The 24,496-nt window shown below is 48.7% G+C and overlaps 1 protein-coding gene across 2 annotated transcripts in view; it reads right to left on the reverse strand.

Annotated features, from left to right (window-relative positions):
- The window catches only part of Wnk2 (WNK lysine deficient protein kinase 2), a 116,079-nt gene that overhangs the window by 42,380 nt on the left and 49,203 nt on the right, over positions 1-24,496 (reverse strand). For both annotated transcript variants that reach the window (XM_042686854.1, XM_042686853.1), the window contains exons 5-13: positions 22,519-22,607; positions 21,137-21,356; positions 14,811-15,102; positions 10,484-10,683; positions 7,044-7,199; positions 6,379-6,570; positions 4,326-4,913; positions 1,235-1,513; positions 723-772 (exon numbers count right to left, since the gene is read on the reverse strand). In XM_042686854.1, the coding sequence (XP_042542788.1) occupies positions 723-772; positions 1,235-1,513; positions 4,326-4,913; positions 6,379-6,570; positions 7,044-7,199; positions 10,484-10,683; positions 14,811-15,102; positions 21,137-21,356; positions 22,519-22,607 (2,066 nt within the window). The remainder of the gene's footprint in view (positions 1-722; positions 773-1,234; positions 1,514-4,325; positions 4,914-6,378; positions 6,571-7,043; positions 7,200-10,483; positions 10,684-14,810; positions 15,103-21,136; positions 21,357-22,518; positions 22,608-24,496) is intronic.

Below are 24,496 nucleotides of genomic sequence, written 5' to 3' on the forward strand. Positions count from 1 at the left end.
AGCTCACAACCACTTCCTAAAACTAAGTAAGGTGACTACTTCACCCCCTCCCCAAAGAACACAAGAAGAAAGGGGCCTGGGAGACCCTAGAGCTGTACTGAACTCTGCCCAGTCCACAGCGTTCCTGCTTGGTTCCCAGCCCCTCCTGGTCTCTAGGTACTTCCAACAATATCCATGGCCTCTTCCTTCTGGAATGTTCTTAACACAGAGATCAGCAATAGGTAATAGGAGCTAGACAACCTCCCCCTCTTCCACCCCAACCACCAGGTTTCATTTGGGCTGATAAAGACCCTGAGAGAATGTTCCCGAGGCTCTACTAGGTCAGATTCGAAAAAGTGGATAGATTTGTGTTAAAATTCTTCTTTTTTTTTTTTGTTGGTTGTAGGGCTTGAACTCAGTGCCTGGGTGCTGTCCCTGAGCTCTTTTGCTCAAGGCTAGCACTCTACCACTTTGAGCCACAGTTCCACTTCCAGTTTTTGGTCTTAATTGGAGATAAGATATCTCACAGACTTTCCTGCCTGGGCTGGCTTTGCACCTGGATTCTCAGATCTCAGCATCCTGAGTTGCTAGGATTATGGGTGTAAGCCACCAGTATCCGGCTTGTATTAAACTTCTTGATGGCATTTAAGCAAAGGGGGCAAAATCCCAGAGACAGTGGTTGGGTTGTACTGAAATGTGGGTCTGTATCCCTTCCTGTCCCCAGGTCAAGGATGGATGGGTACCTCTCACAGCTCTGTGGGAGACCAGGCGGCTTGTCTCGGGAGGCTGGTTCCTGAAATAAAACCAGAGTGAAGAGAATGGGTCACGAGGTTCCTACCTCCTGCGTGTGGCCCTCCCTCCTTCCCATCCTCAGCCTGCAGCTAGAGGGCTATCACACTGGGGCCAGCAGGGAGCTTTTCATCTTATTGAAAAGCCTGGAGCCAAGTGGATTCCTAAAAGCTAAGGATTGCTTCCTTTCCAAAATTGTCATCCTGCTTTGATCATCCCTAAAAAGAGGACACATAGGCTTTGTAAAAAGCTTTCACAAAGTTTACAGTCTCTCCCAGGGAAAGCATCCCCGAGATCATTTATACAACTCATGCTCTTCACCTTCTTTTGGATTTAGGAAAAGTGCGAGGGGAAAGAACAGGATTGTATGGCTGTTCTGGAGCACATTTCACCTTAGAGTACCACTTAGTCTAAGGCTGAGTCTCAAGAAGCTTCAAATGTGTGTGGGGGGGGCACAGGCACACACCTCTTGGGCCGGTTCCACTGTCAACTGGACAGCTGGGCAGGGGCTGGAGATCACAGGCCCAGCCGGCAGCGGTGGGTTTGCTGGTGGCAGGAGTGTAGTGGTCATGGCAGGCACACTCTGAGCTGCTGCCACGACAGTGGGGGCCAGGGAGCTAGGAAACTTAGGCAGGAGCTCAGGGACAGCAGGCGGCAGCACGTCTGGTAGAGGTGGGGAGAGGACAGCAGATGGCAGGGACACGGCAGGGACTGGAGCAGCCACAGGCGGGTGGGCCAGCAGGACCTAGGGCACAGGGATGAAGGTTGGGTGCTGTGGAGGTCATGTCCAGGCACATACATGGGTCACGAGGAGGGCCTGCGAACATCCCTCTCGGATCTACATGCTCCCCAAAGGTGGCAAGTCCATGTCTCCCGGCACATTTGGCACACAAATTCAGCAGAAGCACACAGGTAGACACCATCATTTCTTTCTATGTAAAATCTTTCTATGTAACACCTAGGCTGTACTTCACGTTGGAATTTCTACCTAAGTCCAGGTAAAAAGTCAGTCACTTATGTTACGATTCGGGTATGAAGTATCATGTGCTGAAGTCATGATCCATAGCTGGTGGTACTACTGAGCAGTGATTGAATCCTCAGGGTCCTGATCTAGTAAATGGATTAATATTCACAATATGGCCTTATTGGGAAGTAAAGCCTAGCTCGTAGAAGTAGGTCATTGGGGATATGCCCTGGAAAGATAGACCTTGTAATGGGCTCCTTCCTTTCTCTATGCTTCCTGGCCACCAACTTTTCTTTGCCACATGTTCTCCGCCAGGTCTGCTTCATCAAGGGCTCAGAAACACTAGAGTCATATGACCAGGGTCTGAAACCATGAGCCAAAATAAATCTTTCCTCCTGCAAACTGCTTCTCTCAAGTACATTTACAATGATATAAAAGCAACAGAAAAGCAAAATACTGAAATGTCCAAGCTGGTCTCCTACTCTCTTCTTGGGACCTTCAATCCTGTTCCCATGTGACCTTTTGCTTGAGTGCAGAGCACAGGGTAGACTTTCCTAGTCACAAGTATATCCTAAGAGTGCTCACTAGAATCTTCAGCTTCCTGTAGAATGACTTCAAGTTCAAGCTGGCTTCCCCACTGTATTCTTCTTCTCTCTCTAAAAGCACTTCAGGGGCTGGGAAGGTGGCTCAGTGGTAGAGTACTTGCCTTGTGTACATGAGGGCCTAGGTTCGATTCCTCAGCACCACATAAGCAAAAAAGAAAAAAGCCAGAAGAGGCGCTGTGGCTCAAGTGGTAAAACGCTAGTCTTGAGCTGAAGAGTTGAGGGACAGTGCCCAGGCCCAGAGTTCAGGCCCCACGACTGGACCCCCCCCCCCCCAAAAAAAAAAAAAACTCTTCAGAAGGAAAAAGGTAAGATGACAAGCTATCTTCTGCCATGCTTGGAGTTGAGAAGGCTAAGATGTCTAACTCTTAAGAACAGGAACAGGTACATTCATTGGAGCCTGCTGTCTTAAGACACTCTGTCAACAACCTAAGCCAGGTCAGAGATACCACACTATGGTTGGCAGGTAGACACCTGTCCTGGTTAGATGCTCCAGTTGCTGAAAATAAGCATGACCAGCTCAGCTCCGCAGGATGGACACAAAGCTAATGTGACTTAGGAGGCTCCTGGGATTTAGTACCATACAGCAAGGCCCAAAACATGCAGATAGCATCAACCCCCTACTCACTTGCCCTTGTCTTTCCCCAGAAACAGACCATCTCTAAGAATCATCCATCCAACTGGCCACTAACACCTGCTTAGCCCAGCAGCTCACTAGTAGGAGCATGGCACTGATGTGCTTTTAGAAAATATTATAAAGGTGATGCACAGAGAGGCTATAGTCACATAAGTCATATAATGAGTACATTTTTTTACGACAATGTCACCCATTCTCTCACTCTCTCCTAATTCTGATGTGTTTTTCCCCTGCTGTTTTATAGACAGCTTTATGATGTTTTCCTGATAGCCTGTAAACACTGGCCCTCTTTCTCCAAGCATCAATCTCTCCAGAAATAAGATGGCCTTGCATGTGTGCTGGGGATCCAGCATTCCTGCTCAGCACCTGGCTCTACCTTCAGCCCCTTTATCTGGGATAAATCTTCACAACAAAGTCAAAGTTGGTCCTGAATTAGAGGACCCTGAGGCTCAAAAGGTAGGGGATGTGCCTGAACCACAGAACTGTCAGGGCTTGGGCCAGGGGAAGGATAGATGGGAAGGAAGATGCCCAGGTTGGACCTCTCATAGTAGGTGAGGAAAATGATGCTGCCAGACAGAGAGGAAATTTAGGTGAGGGGGGGTTCCCAAGTAGGGAGTGTCTATCTGGAAGGAACCCAAGTCAGTCTTCCTTTTGTCCACTTGAGTTTGAACAGAACAGCCTGGAAGCTGAGTTAATGCAGAAAGCCACACAACAGGGATCCCACCTGTAGCATGTGTCATTATGGGCCACAGCATTCCTTCATACCAATGTGGAACAATGTATAGGGTCCCTACCTGCTCTCAGGACAATGCCCTGGTCACACCATAATCACCTTCCAGTTGGAAGTCCCTCAGTGCCCAGACCCCTCAGCTCTTTCTGGCTTACTTCCTCTCTGTTATGATGGGGATGTCCACCCTGCCTCACTCTCACAAGGTGCTCTGGGAGAGGCTGACCTAAGACACACGGAAGCTCAGCACCCATAAAGGGGCCTACACAGGTGATGGGTCACTTGCCAGGACCAGCATGGGCTAGGGCAAGGGAACCCCTAGCCATACAAAGGGCAGCTGCTGGCCTCCAGGCATAGTAAGATAACAGAACTCATTAGTCATTTTGATGTTCACACAGCAGAACTGTCCCATCCTGGTTTTAGCCTTGCTCCTGACCAATCTCTTCAAAGAGAGGACAACCAGAGGGAAGAGCTATCTACTTACCAGCTCCAAACTGCCCCTCTGTCCATGTGGTTAGTAGGAGCCAAGGCCCAATGAAGGAAGGAAGCAGCCTAAATGTCCTTTGAACCTGGTCCAGAGGGTTTTTAGGTGCCAGGAGGCAGACCCAGGCCCTGCAGGTGGATTACCTGGCTCCCTGAGGTGACAGCCGGAGCAGCCTGCTCAGGCAGATGGGCGACACCAGGCTGGAGGGGCTGAGGAGGCACAGGCGGCACCGTCTGTGGAGGGGTGGCCCGTAAGCTCTGCACCGTGTGGTGGGGGGAAGGTGGGATGTCTCCAGGTGCCATCTGTGGGAAGGCTGCTGGATACACTGGCTGGGCTGGCAACTGGGTCGGAAGCTGGGTCGGGAGCTGGGCCGGGAGCTGGGCCGGGAGCTGGGCTGGGAGCTGGGCCACTGCAGGGTGGATGGACAGGGCAGCCACACCCTGTGGGGCCACAGCCAGTAGAGGGATGGTGGCTGGTGCATTTGGCACGATGGTCTGGCAGGGCACGGCCAGGGGCGCTCCAGGGGGATGGGGCAGTTTGACTGCCTGTAGAGGCAAGGCCGGGGATGCGGGCAGGGAAGTGGCGAGGCTTGGCAAGATCACAGCGGGAGAGAAATACTGAGGTGGTGGCACAGGAGCCACATTTGCAGGCGGCAGGTCAGTGAGGGCCTGAGGGAGGCCATCAATTCCCGCCAGAGGGGTAATGGGGGGAACCACAGGCATTGGAGGCATCTGAAATAGACACAGCAGCACGTTAGTTGTAACCCTCATAGAGCTCAGGGTACCTGAACAGTCAGGGAGAACAGTGAGATGAGGTGACCATGGCTCTGCCTTCCAGACCCTGATACAAAAAAGCAATCTGACAGTCTGGATATGAACTGCTGGACAGCCCCACTGACAGTAACACAGAGTGGACTCCCTGTGTTCACAGCCTAACAGACTGCATGGGTGACCCTGTGGAAGTCAGGCGTTGCTCAGACAGAAGTCAGAACAACCATTGGGCTCTATAGATAGTCTGGCATCTTCAGAGTAGGCATGTCAAAACTATGAAACTCAAGCACTGAAATCTGACCAGCCTGAAGCTTAAAACGTGTATAAATTCTACCTGAAACCTAAGTCCTTGGAGGGGTCTCAGTGGAGACCCTTTGCTGGCTGAGCTGACACTCCCATGGCATGCAGCCTCAACAGCAGGAGTACCTTTCATCTGCAGCTTTCCAGAGAGCAAGGCCTGGAAAATAGCTGTCTCTGACCTATGCATTTATCACTCACATTTAGGGATATCTCTAAACTACTGCTTTCCCATGCATGCTCATGAATAGCACATCATGTAAACCTTCGTGCAATTAAAAGGCAGCAAAATAAAAGCACAAACCTGCTGCCATCCACTTGAAAAGCAGCTAAACATCACAACCAGCAAACCAGATGATGACTTAATGAGATTACTGAGCTGACCCAAAGTGGCGTCACAAAGACATGGCATGCTCAGCAAGCAACTGATGACATGAAAGAATCTTCCAGGTGGACTTTAATACAGGAACACCCTCTTATCCCACAGGAAACTCCTGTAGAATGAGACCTGTTTCTATCACAATCCATCCTCATCAACCAAAGTCTATCATGGGTACCATGGGCTGAGCAATGATGCCCAACTTATAGACCACATCCCCACATAAAGATATCAGAAGACACTCAAGCGAGCCTTTCCTATAATAAACACTGATACTCAGCTGACTACTAGAACTCCATGGAGCCACCGTGGCCTGGTCTGACATAGCTTCATAGGATGAACAGTCATCTGAAACAAGCCCACCCGTTCTCTGTGCCCCACTCAGTTGCCACATGGTGACTTGCCCCATTCTTGTGTCTGGCCCCATTCTGGACATTAGAGTTGAGAGCTGCTCCCTCCCTCCCTCCTTTTCTAAGGAATTTCTCATATCTGCCATTCATGCCTAGAGGCCTTGCAGCCTGGGAGAAAGGCCTGTCAGGGTGAGAAGGTGAGGCTGGAGGGCAATCCAGATGAGGGAGGCTATCCTTGGCCTCCACATTCTTTGAGCTGCCATGGTTGTCACCAGGCAACACCTGGGTTTGTACCATGCTGCTAGGCCTATCTCCCCAGTCCAGTACTTCCAGGTCACAGGCAGACCTGCCTATGCCCTGGTACCTCCTCCAGGTTAGACAGGCTATAGGCCAGAGATACCTGAGGAGGGACTTGAGCCAGTGGTTGCAGTGGTGGCTGTGGCATCTGGAGGGGCTTCAGCTGAGCAGGGGCCACCACCTGGGAGGTTGAAGCCAGGTACGGAGGCAGATGGGGGGGTACCGGCTGGATGGTGCCCATGGGCTGTGGAGCCAGAACCTGTGGCAAGGTTGGAGGCTGGGCCATGGGAGGCAGCTGGAAAGAGAAGTGGGCCTTAGATCTCTGCCGAGGCAGGGTGTTGCGCTCAGACATGACAGAACCTACATTCACCCTCACACGTGCATGCTCCCAGGCTCACACACATACTTTCATGTCTACACATGCACATCTGCACAACTGTACACTTATAGACACAGCACTCACATCTGCACACAGAAACACAGACTGACACTACCTCATTCACACAAACTCACACAGATCACCAGGCTCCTGGCAGTCTGAAGCCAGGGATATGGCAGAGCTCGCATACATATCCCAGGTAAGCAGAGCTTTCTACACATAAGCTCCTGGTTACAGCTGTGGACTACCCCTACCCCTCACCCAGAGACCCCAGGAACTCCAGGGAGCACAAGCTAAGCCTGCAGAGGTGCTCACAGACCTTGGCCACAGGGATGGCTGAACTGAAGTGAGAGACAATGTAAAGGGCCTTAAGGAGCTGTCACACTTACCTGCTGGGCAGGAGGTGCTGTCTGGCATGGCCCTGTGGGCACAGAGGCGCCGGGTGGTGGCAGCACGGGGGCAAAGCTCAACGTAGGCTCTGGGAAATGCTGCTGGAGAAGTGGAGGGCGGACAGGGGGTGGGACGGAGCCCACAGACAGGCCAGGCTGTGGATACGGCAGGACCGCGTTCAGCAGCTGTCCTCAGCTCCTGTCATCCCTATACCCACTCCCCATTAGGAGCCCTGTTTCCAGGAAGGTGACTCAGCAGAAGCCAAGTGTGGTGGTCCTGTTGTGTCATTAACAATGCTCAAAAGCCAAGGACAGTCAGAGCTAGCCAAAGAATGTTCTAGAACATAAAACCCATGGAGTTATTACACAACGGTGAGAAACCATCACCACAAAGTTTCTACAGAACCATGGAGAAGAGCTCCTTAGGACACAGCCTGGGCTATCGACGATATGACTCATACTAATGACTAATGTAGATGAATTCATATGGGTACTTCACAGAATATGGAAAAATGGAAACGGTGCTCTGGAGAAGCAGCAGGACACACAGGAGTGGGGAGCAAAATTGGCACAGGGAAGCCTTCAGCAAGTCATGTCCTCTGAGACTCCACCACTGGGAAAGAAAAATGGGGCCACAGATAGGACATTTGCCTGCATCACCAGAGGCTGCCTAAATGGGGCAGCAAAAAAGGGAGTTTGAGTGCCTAGATGCTAAAGGAACTGTAGCTATTTTGTTGATTTTATTTTTATGTCAGTACTGGGTCTTGACCTTAGGCTTAAGTACTGTCCCTTAATTTTCTTGCTCAAGACTTGCATTCTAAGCAGGGTGAATTACAGGCTCATGCCTGTAATTCTAGCTACTCAGGAGGCTGAGATCTGAGCATCATGGTTCGAAGACAGCCCAGGCAGAAACGTTCCTGTGAGACTCTTATCTCTAGTTAACCATTCAAAAACTGGAAGTGATGCTGTGGCTCAAAGTGGTAGAGTGCTAGCTTTCAGCAGAAGGGCTCAGGGACAGCACCATGCCCTGAGTTCAAGCCCCACAACTGGAAAAAAAAAAAAAAAAAGATTGGCATTCTACTACTTGAGCCACAGCTCCACTTCTGGCTTTTTGGTGCTACTTGGAAAACTGCCCCAGTTGCCTTCAAACCCCACTCCTTGAATCTCAGCTTCCTGAGGAGCTAAAATTACAGGTGTGAGCCACCCACACTTAGCTCAAAGTCTGTTAATTCTGGGGTGCAATTATGTCCATGATTTTTTGTTTTGTAAGGGTCCCCTTACTGCGCAGTGACACAGACTGCAATTATTTCTGGAGGAAATACTTCTCTGGAATGTGAGAAGGGAGTGGGGCTAACAGGAAACACAACTGAAGACAAGTCCGCGGCTTTGGACCAGGGCGCACAATTCACAGGGAAGGTTCTCTCAGGTCGTCTGGATGGCACAAGAACAAAACCACTCTCCCTCCTTTCACCTTTCACAGCCAATCCTTTTTTGAGACAGAGGCAGTGAGGTAGAAAGATCAGGCATGAGTTGGGATCAAATCTAAAGCCTGGTTGTACTTGAAGCCACAAAGCAGATGAGCTGCCCCCAACCCGGCCAGAGTATTTGTCTGCTGGCCACTATGAGTTCAGGTGGCCTTAGATAAATGAATGGCCTTTCACTTCTGGTGGTTCTCCTTTTCTTCCTCCTTCTCCCCCAGCAAAGGCCAGGAGGGCAGAGAAAGCCCTCAACACACCTGGAGGTCCTTCTAGACCCCCACAAGGTATCCAAAATCTTTATATTAATATGCAGGGAGAAAGGAGAAAGAGCTCTAGCCCTTCTCACCTCTGACCTTCTTACCTTGAGTTATAGATAGGTGATAAATCAGGTGTATTAACAAAGGTTTATAAGCCAAATCCAGACCAGGGAAGACCCAGGAAGCTAGTGCCATGAGGAGCTCTAATCGGGATTGGAAGGTAAAAGATCTGGCAAAATATTCCAGCTTAGCCCTTGCTTGGATAATCCTTACAATAACGACCCTCTGTACCAGCATGTTGCCTTTCCTAAATGAGCTCTTTCAGACATTTAAAATTATATTTCACTTTACTAAGTAAAAGAAACAAAATTGTAAATGTCCTGGGGCTCTGGACAGCAAAGGTAGATACATCCAATAGCTTTAATTGCTTTTCCAGAGACTTCTTCAGGTCCTTTCAAATACCCAGCCCTATGTAGACCAAGGTGGAAGAAAGAGGCCATGTGAGGGCACAGAGACTACAGCATAAAACTCACCCAGTATCAAGAAGATGCTACCTCAGAAAGTATAAGTGACAACCAACACAACAGCTCCCAGGGGAGGAATTTTTTGAAGACAGAGCTGAGACAGGGGGTCTAAATCAGTCTCTGAGGACTCAGCTCCACCACCCAGGTCACAGGCAAATTCTCTGCAGCTAGGAACGTGGGACTGTAAAGTGAGCAATTGCTTCACTTCTTCAATATTTTTTAAGGGAAAAAAATCAACAATAGAGCAAAAATCAAACACCAGGTACCCAGAGTGACCCCTCTTCTACCTTCTTGGATCCTACACATCACTTCACAAGCATCCTCACAGTGTGGGGTTCACTTCTACCTTCTGCAAAACCCTCATTGGAGATGCCCTACTCCCCTCCCTCCCCCCCCCCCCCCCCCCCCCCCGCCCCATGCTTTGACCTAGTTTTTCAGCACAGTCTTTCAATGGCTATCGCTATGTTGGGAAGAAGAGCTAGGCATTCTTCTACATCCCCTCTTGAGGCTGAATGGTGAGGTTGAGTCTAGTGCTTCATTATTACAAAAATGCATTTCTATTATCTCTTAGATGGTATGAAACTATACCTCAAGCCCAGGCCTGGTTGGGCAGGCTCTATGCACATGTGTACTTGGACAGTCATCACCATCTCCTGTCCTGAGATGAGGCTGGGTTGGTTCTATCACAGCTCCCCAAACCCTGGGTGCTCCTGAGGTCCATCTCTTGATGGGTACCCCCCTCCCCCAATCCTGGTGCTTGAACTCTGGGTCTAGGCACGTCCCTGAGCATCTTTTGCTCAAGGCTAGCACTCTACCACTTGAGCCACAGCTCCACCTCTAGCTTTCTGTGATTAATTGGAGATAAGAGCCTCAAGGACTTTCCTGTCTGCATGATCCTCAGATCTCAGCCTCCTGAGTAGTTAGGATTCCAGGTATGAGCCACTGTAGTAACCTGACCCACTTGTACTTCTTGTCTGGTAGATGAGAAGTGTAGCACTTAGCTTCCAGCAAAGTCCTGGTTCTGTGGATCTCCACGGGGAAGTATGATGGAGAACTGACTACAGGTCTATTTTAAACCTGATTACACTCCACAGGCTGGATGGCCCTCATAGACTGAGTCCCCCAGGGCCCTCAGACAAGGAAGCTGAGAGGACAGGGCCAGGGGTAGCTCTCAAACTCACCGTGGCGGCGGGTTGCTGGAAGGCCCCCAGTGAGGGTAGGCTGTGTGTCAGGCCAGGTCCCTCACTCACAGGGGGGCTACACACGCAAGGGGCTGGGCCTGGAGCAGTATCCACGAGGGAGCCCAGGACCATGCTCTGCTGGCTGCTCTGCGAGTCTGAGTACACCGTGGAGCCCTGGCCGCTGTCAAAGGTACTGTCAGCTGGGAAGGACAAAGTCATGACTTAGTGAGTGTGGACATCTAATGCCACCCCTACACACAGCATTGCACATAGGTAAATGGCTTGTTCCTATATTCTCTTCTGCAGAACAAGAATGAGGTTGTTTCTCCAGGTTACATGAATAATACCTGCATGTTGTTTAAACTACTACCTGCTACAGAGCAGTATGAAAGAACCACATCTTTGCCCCTACTCTGTCACAGACTGATGTCAGAGCTGTACAGATGCCAGAGTGGGCATGTCTCACCAACCCTCCCATGAAGTAGACACCACCCTTCCCTGCCCACCCCGGTGCTCAGGGGCAGAACCTGTAATGCTGACACTAAGCAGGCATTCTAGTTCTTAAAGGTGCAAGAGAGCTTAGGAGGCTGTGGAAATATTATAGTAGTTTTTTGGTTGGCTTTTTTTTTTTAAGGCAGTCAGAGCTAATGGCTCACATCTGTAATCCTAGCTACTCGAGAAAGTGAAATCTGAAGTTCTCAATTAGAAGCCATTCTCCAATTACCAGCAAAAAGCCAGAAGTGGAGCTGTGGTTCAAGTGGTAGAAAGCAGCCTTGAGCAAAAAAGCCAAGTGAGAGCTTGAGGCACTGGGTTACAGCCCCAGTCCTGGCTCATATACAAAAGGAAAAAAAAGGGAAATAAAGCTAATGTTTCACCTGTGGAAGAAACAATTATCACCCTGTTTGATAAAGGGGTGAGTCTCTGGACTCAGAGCACCTTCACACATGTGGCAAAGGCCTGTACTGGGAGGACAGAATCACCACCCCCTGGCCTCCTTAAGAGAGAGGCTGTTTCCCCTGTGCATCTAGTCCCTACCCCAGACAGGCTTCCCAGAGGCTAGCCTCGCACAGATGAGGGTAGCATAGCCTCAGCAACCTAGAACTCAGTACAGACCTGTCTGTACATTTGCAGGCAGGAACTGCTTCCTACCACCCACAGGCTTGTCTCACCAAGAATGCCTGTGAAGTCAGCCTGCCTGTGTGATCTCGTCAGTAAGGAGTAAAACTTGGACACCTGTCAGAAATGGTACTTTTTGGTTTACTGCCTCCAGATTCCAAAAGCCACGGGCATTGGGATTTGCCACCTATGAAAACCAAGTTATTTTTATAAGGGGCTACATTTCAAAGTATTGTATTATGTCCATTGATAATTTAAACAAAGTAAAAGGGAAATCTTGTTGGCTTTGCATTAAAACAATTTTCCCAGGGACTGATTAATCAGAACTTATTTGAACCTAGGAAGGCATAAGGAATGCTGAGGTTTAATTGAGCAAAACTGATTAGACAAGCGGCTGTGATTTTTAATGCGCCAACTAGTCATTAACGTGGTCATTTCTACCTAGACAAATAGGAAGGGAGGAGGAGCAGGGGGAAGAATGCATACAGTCTGACAAGCTTCAAGTGGAACAACTCTTAGACATTGGGTGCAGATTTTATAGGTTGGAAGTAATTGTGCTTATTACTTGTACAATTAAAATTGATTTTAGAAGTCATTTTAGGACCCATTGGCAAGCTGTGTTGTTGTAGTCCTCAGTTGCTCAGGTACTGTGCCAGTGAAAGACATTCACTGAGTTTGGTCAGGACTGCTAACAGAAAGACACACAGGAGAAGCATGAAAAGTGAGCCAGTGTTGCATCTTTCAATATAAGAATGTCTGTCTGGGGCTGGGATGTAGTTTACTGGCAAAACACTTGCCTAGCAAGTGCAATGTCCTGAGTTTGATCCCCAGTACCAAAAAATAAATGACAAAAAAAGAGTATGAGCAGGTTCTACTCAGATAATGTGAGTATCTGGCAGCCTCCACAGCTCACCAGCAGGCACAGCATAGCCAGTCATTGCAAAATACCCAGGATGGGAGAACATAGGCAGTAGAAGCCAGCACCAAGTGTAGAAGGCCATGTGAGGGGTGCTATCCACTGCAGAATAGAGAATATGAAAGAATATATGTGTATATGTGTCTACCCAGACATGCATGCAAGAGTGTGCTGATAAATGCACAAACATGTGTGTGTTCCCATGCATGCACATTGGAGGCACATCCATGGCCACATAGATGTGCAGGGAGTGGTTTTGTCCATGTGTGTATGCACATATTGGTGTGTGTGTGTGTGTGTGTGTGTGTGTGTGTGTGTGTGTGTGTGTGTGTAGGGCACATATGTCCGTGTACATGCATATGGTTTGCATGTATATAGCTATGTATATGTTTATCTTACATGCATGTATGTATGTCCACATGTGAAAGATTACATGTCTATTATCTCCGAAAGGACAGTTAAAGGATCTCAACAATTGCCTTAATTGGCCTCTGAAAGAACAGTTAAGTGACACGCTATGCACGCTTGTACTTTTTGATTTTTTTTTCCTGGTGGTAGGACTTGAACTCAGTCTGGGCCCTGTCCCTGAGATTTTTTTGTCCAAGGCTAGTGTTCCAGCAGCTCCATTTCTGGGTTTCTGCTGGTTAATTGGAGATTAAGAGTCTCATGGACTTTCCGGCCCAGGCTGGCTTTGAATTACAATCCTCAGATCTCAGCCTCCTGAGTAGATAGGATTACAGGTATGGCTGGCTAGACTTAGATTTCTGTACTGAATGACTATATTATCTATTTTAAAGAAATTACAATAATTGAGTAAAAGCACTTGGAGAAGGCTGACCCCAGCCTCTATACATGACGCACGGGTATTGTGTCAGACGGGAAGTGTGTTTGTTTGAACTGATTGAACTTCATGGGATTTTTCTCATAGTGAATCATACCTGACCTACATCTGAGCACCAACAGAACATATTTCATGGTGCCAAACTCCCATCATTGAAATTGCTTAAACTATTGTTATTCTAAAGTGTGTAGTTGTCTGTCTGTTATGGAAAATGTTGTCTTACCAAAAAAATTGTGCTATTATTAATTTTTCAGATGTCAGAAAACAGAGCAATGATATAGCAACATTCTCCAAAGCAAGCCCAAGCTGCCTGGAGTGAAGCGGGCAGTGCATCAACACTCTTAGCTGAGGGTTGCTTGCCAATTTACCTAGCTTAAGTTATTTTAATGTAAATGAAAGTCATTCATATAGAATTAACAGTTTGAATCTTTCCACATGAAGAACCTGAAATAGTGACCTGCCCAGGTCACTGGACTCTAAAGTCTACTCCAATAGGAATGGATAAGACCCATGTGACATCCCCCATCCTCTGCTCATTGCTGAAGTGTTAGACATTGAGACCAGATGCAGGGCACTTTTCTGCCTACCAGGTGGAAGACACCAAATCCTCTTAGGTCTTAGATAAAGCCTGCTTCAAAACAACTCCCAGTGCATTGGTTACATGCCCTTGAAAATGTACAGTAGGTCTTCCAGGCTTTCCACTAGAAGGAAGCTATCAGGGATGGAAAATCCTGTGGCAAATACTCCAAGCCAAGTCCTCAGCATTCTTTGTCCATGGCACAGATGTCTCCTCCAAGGAGTGGGCCTCAAATTCCCCACTCCCTCCATCAGACCCAGGATTCTTCCCCTGAGATAGGAAAAAGAACCTGCCTTCACAATGGGGAGCCAGAATGGACCTGGCTGAGTCAACCTCACAAGCTCAGAGCATACTTAATCACATCCGATCTGAGAAGCCAGATACCAAGAGCCTTAAATCCTTTCTGGTCACAGGTTGTTGTGGGAGACACAAAAAAGTTATAATCCCTTCTCTGGAACAACACTCAGCCTACCATGCACACTATGAAAGATAGGCTGTGGGAACAGGCTCCAACCAGCCAAGGAATCAGGATCTATGTGTCCTAGTACTTAGGACCATCTACTGGTCCAAACACCCCAGGACATGATCTCTTCCAACGATCATGATGTGCCCTGGCACCAACGGTGCTACAGGAAGAAAGCCAGGCACAGGGAATGGGAACCCAGACAGAGTTCCTGGGGACCACTTACAGCTGAAAGCCATAATCCAGCTACAGGAGGACCGCTAAAAGCTCACACAGGCTTCACTGAGCTGACCTGCTTCCCCCGCAAAGCATTCTAAAGAAGGGTGAGGACATTTTTCTTTGCCCCATAGCTGATTGCATTGGGTGGCAGAGAGGGGACCCAACTAGTCCTAGTGCTACATTCTATGTACTCACAAGCCAGGGAAGTGGCGCTGGCTGGTAGCGTCGGGGGGAGGAGGTGCTGGTCAGCTTCAGGCTCCTCAGGCTCCGGCTGCCCAGGCTGTCCGGTCTGTGAATGGTATGTCACCTGGACCTGCAGGGGTGCTGGTGGGCCCCTGGCCTTGTCGGGGCTGCCAGAGTCCTTTGGCTCCTGGGATTGCAGTGCAGGCCAAATCCTCTCACGCCGCCACTGTATCAATGCTACTCGGTCACGGATGGACTTGGCCACGATCTTCACATCACTCTCATGGAAGAATCCAGACTCGATCTGCAAAGATGGTCTTATCAGTGTCTCAGGGTCTGAGGGGCCTGCCTATATACCACATTGCCTGGGATTAACTGTGCTATCCATACCATGGGTGCCTGCCTGTGAGTTCCTGCTTATGGGGCCCTTTCCTTGAGAGTCCATTCAGTGCCCCTAAAGTGTTGCCCTTGTTACCAAGGAGTAATCAACCACTTTCCTCCTACCTTTTACCCCCTAGCTTCTATTGAAATCCTCAGGTCGGCCTTCTAGAATATCAGCTGCTGTCCCTACAGGCCCTGATGCTCATTCTAAAGGGAGAAAGGTCTAAACTCTGTCAAGAGAGCAGTGCGGTACACACTGGTGCCCAGCAAAACCCTAAACCTCATTTGTGTTTTGTGTGTGTGTGTGTGTGTGTGTGTGTGTGTGTGTGTGTGTGTGTGTGTGTACATGTGTGGAATTAAGGTTTGATCTCAGGGCCTCATAATTTCTAGGCATGCAGTCTAACACTGAACCACACTTCCAGTCCCTCTGAAGCTCCAATCACCACAGGGAACATTGTCAACGAACACTGTCAAAGACCTCTGGGAAGCCCTGTGAGCTTGCTAAATATTTATGGCTGAACCCCACTTTTTAAAAACAAAGAGGCCTGTGGAAGAAGCTGCTCTGTCTGGACCACAACTGATGACCACAACACATGAAAACTCATCAGAACTAAGATGTCAAATCTACCTGGTTTTCCCTTCCCTTCCTGAGGACCTCAGTCCTGAAGATGTTGTATGGGCTTTCTGAGAGAGTGGGGCAGCACCATTCAGGGAGCCTCCTGTTACAGGAGTCAGGAGATGCACCCAGAACAGCTAAATAGCAGTGCCCATCAGGACTGATCAGACAATAACATACATGAGGAATGGAATGGAGTAGCCAAGCTTCACTCACAGGGAAGGGAAGAGTCTAGATCAGAGACCTGTGGTGATGGTGGGAACTTCATGACATAAAGTCACATGCTTACAGATAGCATTTATTTGTGTGTGTGTGTGTGTGTGTGTGTGTGAGTGTGTATGTATGTGCACACGTACACAGATAGGTGAGTCCTTGTGAACTTTACCCTGAGGGCCCAGGAGCGACAAGAATTCACAGCCCATGTGCTATAATAGGAAACCATAGCCATTGCAAAGATCAGTGACTCCAGGCCAGGAAAGAAAAGAAGGAGGATAAGCCAAACTCAGGAACTGATATGCTCAGGGAATGAGTAGGACGTGCTAAGTGACATGGAGCCAGTGCTAGGGCCATCAGCTGGCAAATCTAGGACATCTGGCATCAAAATAAGCAGCAATATGATGATGGTTTGGAAGGACATTTCCTAAATCTCTAACATGCATTTTGCGTATCAGGGTGCAAATTATCTGTGGAAGCAGAAGGATGTCCCTGTCAACATTAGGTATGGTCTCCTCCCTGCTCTGTTCTTCTTTCTCTCTCTCTTTCCCTCCTTTCTTTTCTCTCAGGCATTATTGCTCCAGGAGAATCCACATTATGAGCTTCTCTCTGTAGATTACTCATCAGGAAACTGGGGCCTTGTGTCAGTCAGGTCTGAGCCCAAAGCCCTGGCCCACACTTCACTTTACCTCATGAGGAACCTTAAGCCATCCCTGATCCCTGACCTGGGGACTATACTGGCCAGAGCATTCCAAACATACAGGTAGAGGTGATGGGTTACAAAGCAATAGACAGTTCATGCATAGAGGGCAACTACTGACTAAAGCAGAAATACTACACTATGCATAGAGAGATAAGAGAAATAAATGAATAGGAAGTTTGGTAAACAATGGATAATTACAGTTTCAAAGCACCTTCCCAGATACATCCATCAGGTACAAAGGTGAGAGTGACCCACATGGAGATGTCTCTCAGAACAAACATCTTGCAAAATGGGACAGACAATACCATGTGCCCCTAGGCAGAACATAGCCCTGCTGTGAGATTCCCACAGATGCATCGCCTGATTCATTATGATCTACTTCAGAGAAAAGCCTGAGTACTTCCCCAGGGCCAGACTACAGGGGTCAAGGACTGAAGGGTCAAGGGGCCGTGTGACCCTGGCCTGATGTTCTTGCCATGGAGGTGTTGCAGGGACACTGGGGACGTAAACAGCTTCAAGATGGGGTGGTGGCCATGTGTAACACTTTCTTTGTGTGTGTGCTGGTCCTAGAGCTTGAATTTAGAATTTGGGCACTATCTATTTGCTTTTTCCCTCAAGGCTAGTACTCTACCACTTAAGCCACATCTCCAATTCTGGCTTTTGGTGTCTAATTGCAGATAAGAGTTTCATGGACTTTCCTGCCAAGGCTGGTTTCAAACCAAGAACCTCAGATCTCAACCTCCTAAGTAATTAGGATTACAGGCATGAACCACTGGCGCTTGGCATGGTTATATTTTTGATGTTGACCATTGTGTGTGATTGTGCAGAAAAAATGTCTCTTTTTCCCCTCTAGTATGGGGGTTTGAACCACGGCTTTACTCTTGCTCAGCTTTCTTGTTTGGCTGGTGTTCTACTATGCCTCTAGCCCAGATTTTTTGTTACTGTTGGTTTTTTTTTTTTTTTTTTTTGTTTTGGGAGATGGAATCTTTCACAGACTTTTCTGCCTAAGCTAGCTTCAAACTGTGATCTTCAGATCTCAGCCTCCTGACTAGCCAGAATTATAGGTGTGAGCCACTGGCATTTACTTGGAAAGATACTTCTACTTGTTGGGATAAAACTCCACATGGAAATGTCCAGGTCAAAGAATTGCTGACTCAGGCAGACAAAGGAGCAGGGCAGGCATGTGGGTAAGAAATGAGGATCCAGAGGTGGACACAACATCCTTGGTGAGATCCACCCACCCTCAAAGCCCAGCCTTCATCCTGGCTAGGAAGAACCTCAGGAACTGGATGATCCGTTCTCCCAGAGAAGAGAATCAGGCCTAATGTTCTCTTCTGGATGTTTCCTTAGAGTTGGAGGTAGACTTGTTCCAGGGACGCCAGACTCCAACCACAGGGGCCTTTGTGCAAAGGCTGAGGCAGGACAGGTCTGACTGATACCAGTTGTGGGCTGGCAAGGGCAACCCCCTAGCCAGGTTTCACCCATTCCCTGCTACCTGTGGGCAGACATGCAAACGCAGCAAGAGCATGTAGCCAAGGCTCTAAAACCCCAGATCATAAGGCTGTAAAGCCCCAGGTAACCTCTGGTCACAGCAAGACTGGCATCCTCAGGCCTCTGCCCACGCATAGGTTGTCTGACTAGAAGTTGTCAGAGAAAGCAGTTTTTCTTTTTTATACCACCATCTCTTCCTATCTGTCTTCATAATCTCTGCCATCTTCCTCACTAAGACCTCTTATTTTTTCCAAATAGGGTAGAATGTAGCCATAATCTGTGCCCTAATTCCTTTATGTGGAGCCCTGAAAGCTGACGGAAGGACAGGCCAGAGAAAGCCTTTCCTGCCCCTCACTGCCCTGGACTCAAGATCTGACTGGCCTAGAGGTCACTTCAGATCAAGAGCAGCCTAGGACACCAAAGAACCTTCCCTTCCCTCAGCCCTGCTCTGGCCAAGTTGACTCATTATATACAACCCTTATCCTGATCTTCCTTATATCCCTCTAGGTGTTTCCAGGAGGCATCTCCAACAGACCTCATACTTGGACATCTCTGTTGTAAGAGACGCCTCAGTCTCCAGGATCTTCCAAGACTCAAAATGTGATACTCAACAGCTAGGGCCCTTGCAACTTAGGCTCACGGAAGGACTGGAGACAGCATTTCAAAGAGTGACAGCCTGGAGTCTCTCATGGGCACGAAGGATAAAAGCACGCATGGCTGGAACCTAGATAGGTTTCCTGGGGCCCAGGGCCCAGGACTCAGCCTGAGGTTCAGGAAGGGCAGAGGCAGGCCCATGTGAAGCTATTAACAAATGGAGCCTCCCTGGCTTTCAGCCAGTCACAGACAGCTGGGCCTGTTCTATTTCTTTAGCAGAGTAGGGGACACACATTGTTTTATTATTATTTTATAACCGGACACAAGTCATGTCCCTTCTGCATGGATGCTCTATTTCATGGATGACATGTCTTATGATGGCAAGAATGTAGTAAGAAATAATGGAGGGGAGGGTAAAGGGAGGGGAGAATGGAAGGAGAAGGAACTGACCCAGGGACAAAGCTGGTGAGTTCAGCCAAGTGTCAGGGACCAGCTGAGGTGATGGGCATGTCATAGGCCTTGTGGATGGCCATGCCACTCTCTACCTTGGTGAGAAGCAAGAATGAGGTGAAGTCTTGGGAGGCGGGAGGCATCCACTGTGGATGGAGCTAAGCCCAGAAAGAAGACCCAGAGCACATCTGAGAGACCAAAGTCCAGGCATTCAGAATCTGCTTATTTGGGATCCTAGGCACCTTTCTGGATGCATAGCCTACAATGGAATCACTCAAGATGAACCTTGACATGCTGTTGTTATGACTCAGCCACCCTGTGGCCTCCTGACCTTGGGGCTTAGTTCCCAAATCCCTCACACCCTGCCCTGCCCAGTACAGAGCAGACATGACTACATTTATAGAAAGAATGTGAGAGCTACATTTCAGCTGTTCTTCCTGAGGTGATTCTGCTACATTCAAACCAGGACTTTCTATCACAGACCCTACTCTTTGGTTAGTACCAAGCCTCAGCTCTCATAGTGTATATATGGTACTATTGAAGGCACAAGTGATTTGTGTCGATGACTATCTGAATGTAGCACAGTACCTCTTGGCTTTTGTAGCACAGTACCTCTTTGTAAACATCTCTGAGCACATCACCCGGTCACCATGGCAGCCACAGAAGGTCCTCCAGGAAGCAAAAAGCTTAAGGATCCCATAAAATCTACTCACAGGAGAAGAGTCTGTGTCAAACCAGAAATGTGACTAGAGGGCAGCCATGCTGTAGTGGGCCAGTCTGGGGATACAGGCGGCCACTTCACACCTCTGGGGTTCAGTCTGGGTTCTCAACCAATGTTGGTATATGCCCGCCCTTACCCTCTTTGTGCAATCACAACCAACACAAGTGCTAATGCCAGAGTTCTGGTTGTGGCATGAGCACCCTTGGAGACCCTGGGTGTTGAGGCTTTGTGTCATGTCTCTATCCTTTAGAAGTCTGGGTAGAGGGAGGCATCAAGAGCACCTTTATCCTGTAGCTGTGGAGAGGTAAGACCTGAACTCACCTGACCCCTCAGTCACATGGTATGGCAAGAGCAGTACCATGCCACTCCAGATCCCTGGGGTTGGTGGCTGCAGGAAGCCTAGCTGAAAGGCTACTTCTTCTTTCCTGACTCACTTCCATGTATAATCTAAACCCACTGCCCCATGCACCCCTCACATACCACATGTCCTGGCTCACAGACGTAGAGGAGGAGGAATCTCCAGAGTGTGGGCCAATGCAAAGTTCAGCGTCCCACAGTCCCAGCCCTAATGGCTCACATCCCTTCTGTGGCATCAGAGAGCCTGAGCAGGGTCTCACAAAGTCATGGTAGGCATAACATCTGGCCTATAGAGTGGTCTCTCCTCCCATCTTCTGTAACCCCATCCAGAAACATGTCCACTTCTCCCAACTAGAGGATTGAAGAACCCAACTAGCCTGTGCACCTGGGCATGGAGCTCATGCAGTTCCAACAGTAAGAAGCTTATTTTAAGATGCAGTTCCAATAGTAAAAAGCTCATCTTAAGACAAATTTAAAAGGACAAACGTCTTTACGGCAATGACATGGCAAAGACATGTAAAGCCACTGGCTTTCTTGCACTGAGCTGATAGTCCATTTCTGCTCAGGCTCCCTTCCAGATATCAGTGGCTCACTTACTTCTATGTCTAGCTCATCATCTTACCTGCAACGTGGAGCATCCCTGCTGACTGCTTCCCCTGGGCAACACCCACCCTGCTAGAGTAACAACCTTGGGACTGCTTTTTCCAATCTTCAGGAACTGTGATCCCTGCAACCTGTATCTCAGACCTCCCAGCAGCCCATGTGAGCCCCTTACTAGGCACATAGGGCTGTGTGGGGTATGTATAAATTACCATTTCCTGGGCTACATCATCAGGCGTCTCCTTCTCCAGGTCAAAGGTGAACTCTATGGCTCCATTATCCTTGGGCTTTCCCTTCAGCTTCTTGGGGTCTTCTACCCATAGCCGCAGGGCAATGGTAGACTTCCGGCCATGGTCCTCCTCTGCGAGTTCCACCCTGACGCCTGTGTCCTCAGCAAAGAAGGCATGGCTCAGCAGGTCCTTGATCTCATACCTGGGGGGAGAGTGGCTCACAGGCAGATGCTCTTAGATAAGGAACCTTCGTGCCTAGGCTCCTTGAAAAGTATGTGCATCCCTAAGGTGCCATGATGGCCCAGAACATGCATATAGCATTGCATCTGAGCATTAGGTCAATGCCCAGGACAGCTGGGCAAGCTGTTTAAGAAAGTCTCTGACTTCACTACTTGGTTGGCAGGCTCTGCTCCAAGAGCAACACCAGCAGTGACATTGCTTAATTCCCAGGAGATCAATAAAAATCATCTCAATATTATCTTCTTCCATCATTTTTTCCTCTCTCATTATAAAAAAGAAAACATGGTTCATTGCGTCAGGCTGCTCACTATGCAATTAGAGCTCCTGCCCATGTGCTGGTGAGCTCTCAATCCTTACCCTGGCTTTGGGTGGAACCAGAAGAGGCAGACTACTCCACCTCCCCAACAATGCCATGACAAGGGCCCCAGAACAGTGAGGTTTGTAAGCGGGGGAGGACCTGTAGGAGGAGGAGGCAGGTGGAAAGTCTACTTCCTTCTCCAGTACTGACAGAATCATGCAGCCCAGACTGCTACAGGTCTAGCTTCATCTGGGTATAGTATCTGAAGAGTTTCTACACGGCTGTATCAGCAGCTTATCTCTATTTGCTGCTAAGAGTGTCGTGGGGATGGTGGGCTTACCACAGTTTATTTTGAGAGAGGAAAGGCTGCCGAGGCACCTCCAGCTTTCTGGCTATCCAGCTGGGAAGTCCACCTCTGCTCTGAGAGGGGAGATGGCTTTGTGGAGCAGCTTCTGAGGTATGCATGCTGTCTTAGAGATGGGTGGGGCGGCTAGGCACATGCAATATGAAGTTTAGAAGAGAGAGCAGGACTGAGGAAGGCTGGGAGTCCCAGCCAACAGATCACGGAAATGGATAAAATTTGGGGAGATAAACTAGAAAGAAAGCCAAGAGGGGTAGAGGGAATGCCCAAGTGCATGGGGCATTGGGCAAGTTGTTCTCTGACTTCACTCTCTGGTGGGCAGCTCCCAAGCCTAGTGCTGCTGTGGCCCAAGCTGGTCTGCTTGGCCTCTGAGCTTCTTCCTCATTAGGAATGTGGCTCTATATACCAGCTGGAATAATTTCAGCTTGAGAAAAACCCAGATCCTAGCACCACACTGGAACTCACCTTTCCTCCTTGTTCTTACAGATGCATTCCCCAATGATCTCCTTGATTTCAGGATCATGCACTTTCTCGAAGCTGGCTGGCTTGATGCCCTGAGAAGAGAATAGTCACCTAATGGAAAATGAGGTGGCATCCTCTCCAACCCCAGTACAGGGAAACCTCTTCTAGCTGTGGCACAAGAACTAGCGCTGAGTTTACCCTGCAGAAACTGCTGGAAAATGGGACAAAATATGCCAAATGACTATGTTCAGACACTAGTAACAGGAAGTACAGGATGTGCACTCAGAGGAAGCACTGGTGGGGCATTCCCTCCCACAGCTATGCATGCTGCCCATAGCAGTTCCCAGTCTGACGCACAGAAGCCAACAGAGCCTGAGGTCCGACTGAGTTGAGAAGGGATCTCAGACCTTATGAAGGCTGAGGTGGCCATGAAGGAGACTTCTGGAAAGAGCCCAGATGTGTGCACACCATCCCCTTGAATATTCTTAGTATTAAGATCACAAGCACATTATCACCACCACCACAACTCTGAGCAAAAAACCATGAGGGAGCTGTAAGCAGAGTCATTCCCAGTAATAGGAAACAGACATGATGAAATGCATATAATGTGCAACATTCAAACAAAAATGACTAGATATGCCACAAGGCAGGAAGGTGTAGCCCATGACTTGGCAGAAAAGCCAAAAATGGAGAGCAGACAAAGAGGATAAAGTCCTTGTAGGTACAAATGAATCTTTAAAGGAAAATACACATAGCAGAAACAGGACGGTAGATATATAAAAAGAACCAAGTGGAACTAGAAATAAATTCCAGGTTGCACTAGAGCAGATTAACTGCAGACGAATCAGACACTGCAGAAGAAAAGATGTGGCAATCAGGTTTATCAGACAGAGAGCACAGAGAGAAATGTTTGCTGAGGTTCTGTTCCCTTCATTTTGGAATATGGGACAGAGCAAGGGCCAGTACACACACAGCATACATAAAACGAGTGGTCCAGAGGGACAGATGAGGAGGCAGGGACAGAATGAAATCCTCGAAGCTATGATGGTGGAAAGTTTTCCAATTGTGATGAAAACTCTGCCCATAGATGTGACACACTCAAGCTCCAGGCAAGAGAAAGCAGAGCTAGGAATAAATGGACACGTTACATGAAACCAGTTAGGATTCATTTTTTAAAAATCTTCCCTTCTGTATGAATCCAACAGACTAGTTTCCTATCATTTAAGTCTCTTTCTGGAGAACACCTCTGTGGGTGACCCTGTATCTGTCAAAGCCTGCAACAGCCACCATGGCACTCACTTCGCCTCATGCTCAGGTCAGTCACCTCAGTCCAGATCTCCTTGATAACCACCACCACCCCTGCCCCCACAACACTACCCCAGCAATAGCACACAGTGCAGCCTCCACTTGTGCTGCAGAATTTGATACTGGGGTTGACACTTCAAATATAGCAGTCAGTCTCTGCAAAGGTGTTGATCAGAGCTTGGCTGCAGAGCCTCCCCTAAGTAGAACCTCCAAGGGCTCCTGAGCCAGCTGCCCCATCACCTGGGAGGAAGAACCACAGCATCATGGTGGTGGACTCATAGCTTCCCACAGAGCCAACATTTCTAACCACACCTGGACTTCCTACCCACACCCCTCCCCAAGGAGGCAAAAGCATAGTCTGTGGTCACTGCTGCTGGCCAAGAGCCAGGCCAAGAGACTTTCGGGGCAGGAGGGGACAACTCAGGGTAATGGAGTAACTGATAATTTAGAACTAGGGATGAGCACAAGGTAAAGCTGCAGGGACACAAAGGATCACGACCTCATGCACATGTGTAGAAGTAGCATCTGGCCATACAGATAGTGAGAGAAGAATGCACAGACAAAGTCAAGTGTCAAGCAGCACTAACTACCCAGGCTGTGTACAATCCTAGCCTGAGATGGAGACAAGAAGGACTCCTGGGATCATAGCAGCCTGGGGCTGCTGTCAGGATTGCTC

Source organism: Dipodomys spectabilis, unplaced genomic scaffold, assembly GCF_019054845.1.
Source record: "Dipodomys spectabilis isolate Male_0828 unplaced genomic scaffold, ASM1905484v1 ptg000098l, whole genome shotgun sequence".
Classification (NCBI taxonomy): Eukaryota; Metazoa; Chordata; class Mammalia; order Rodentia; family Heteromyidae; genus Dipodomys; species Dipodomys spectabilis.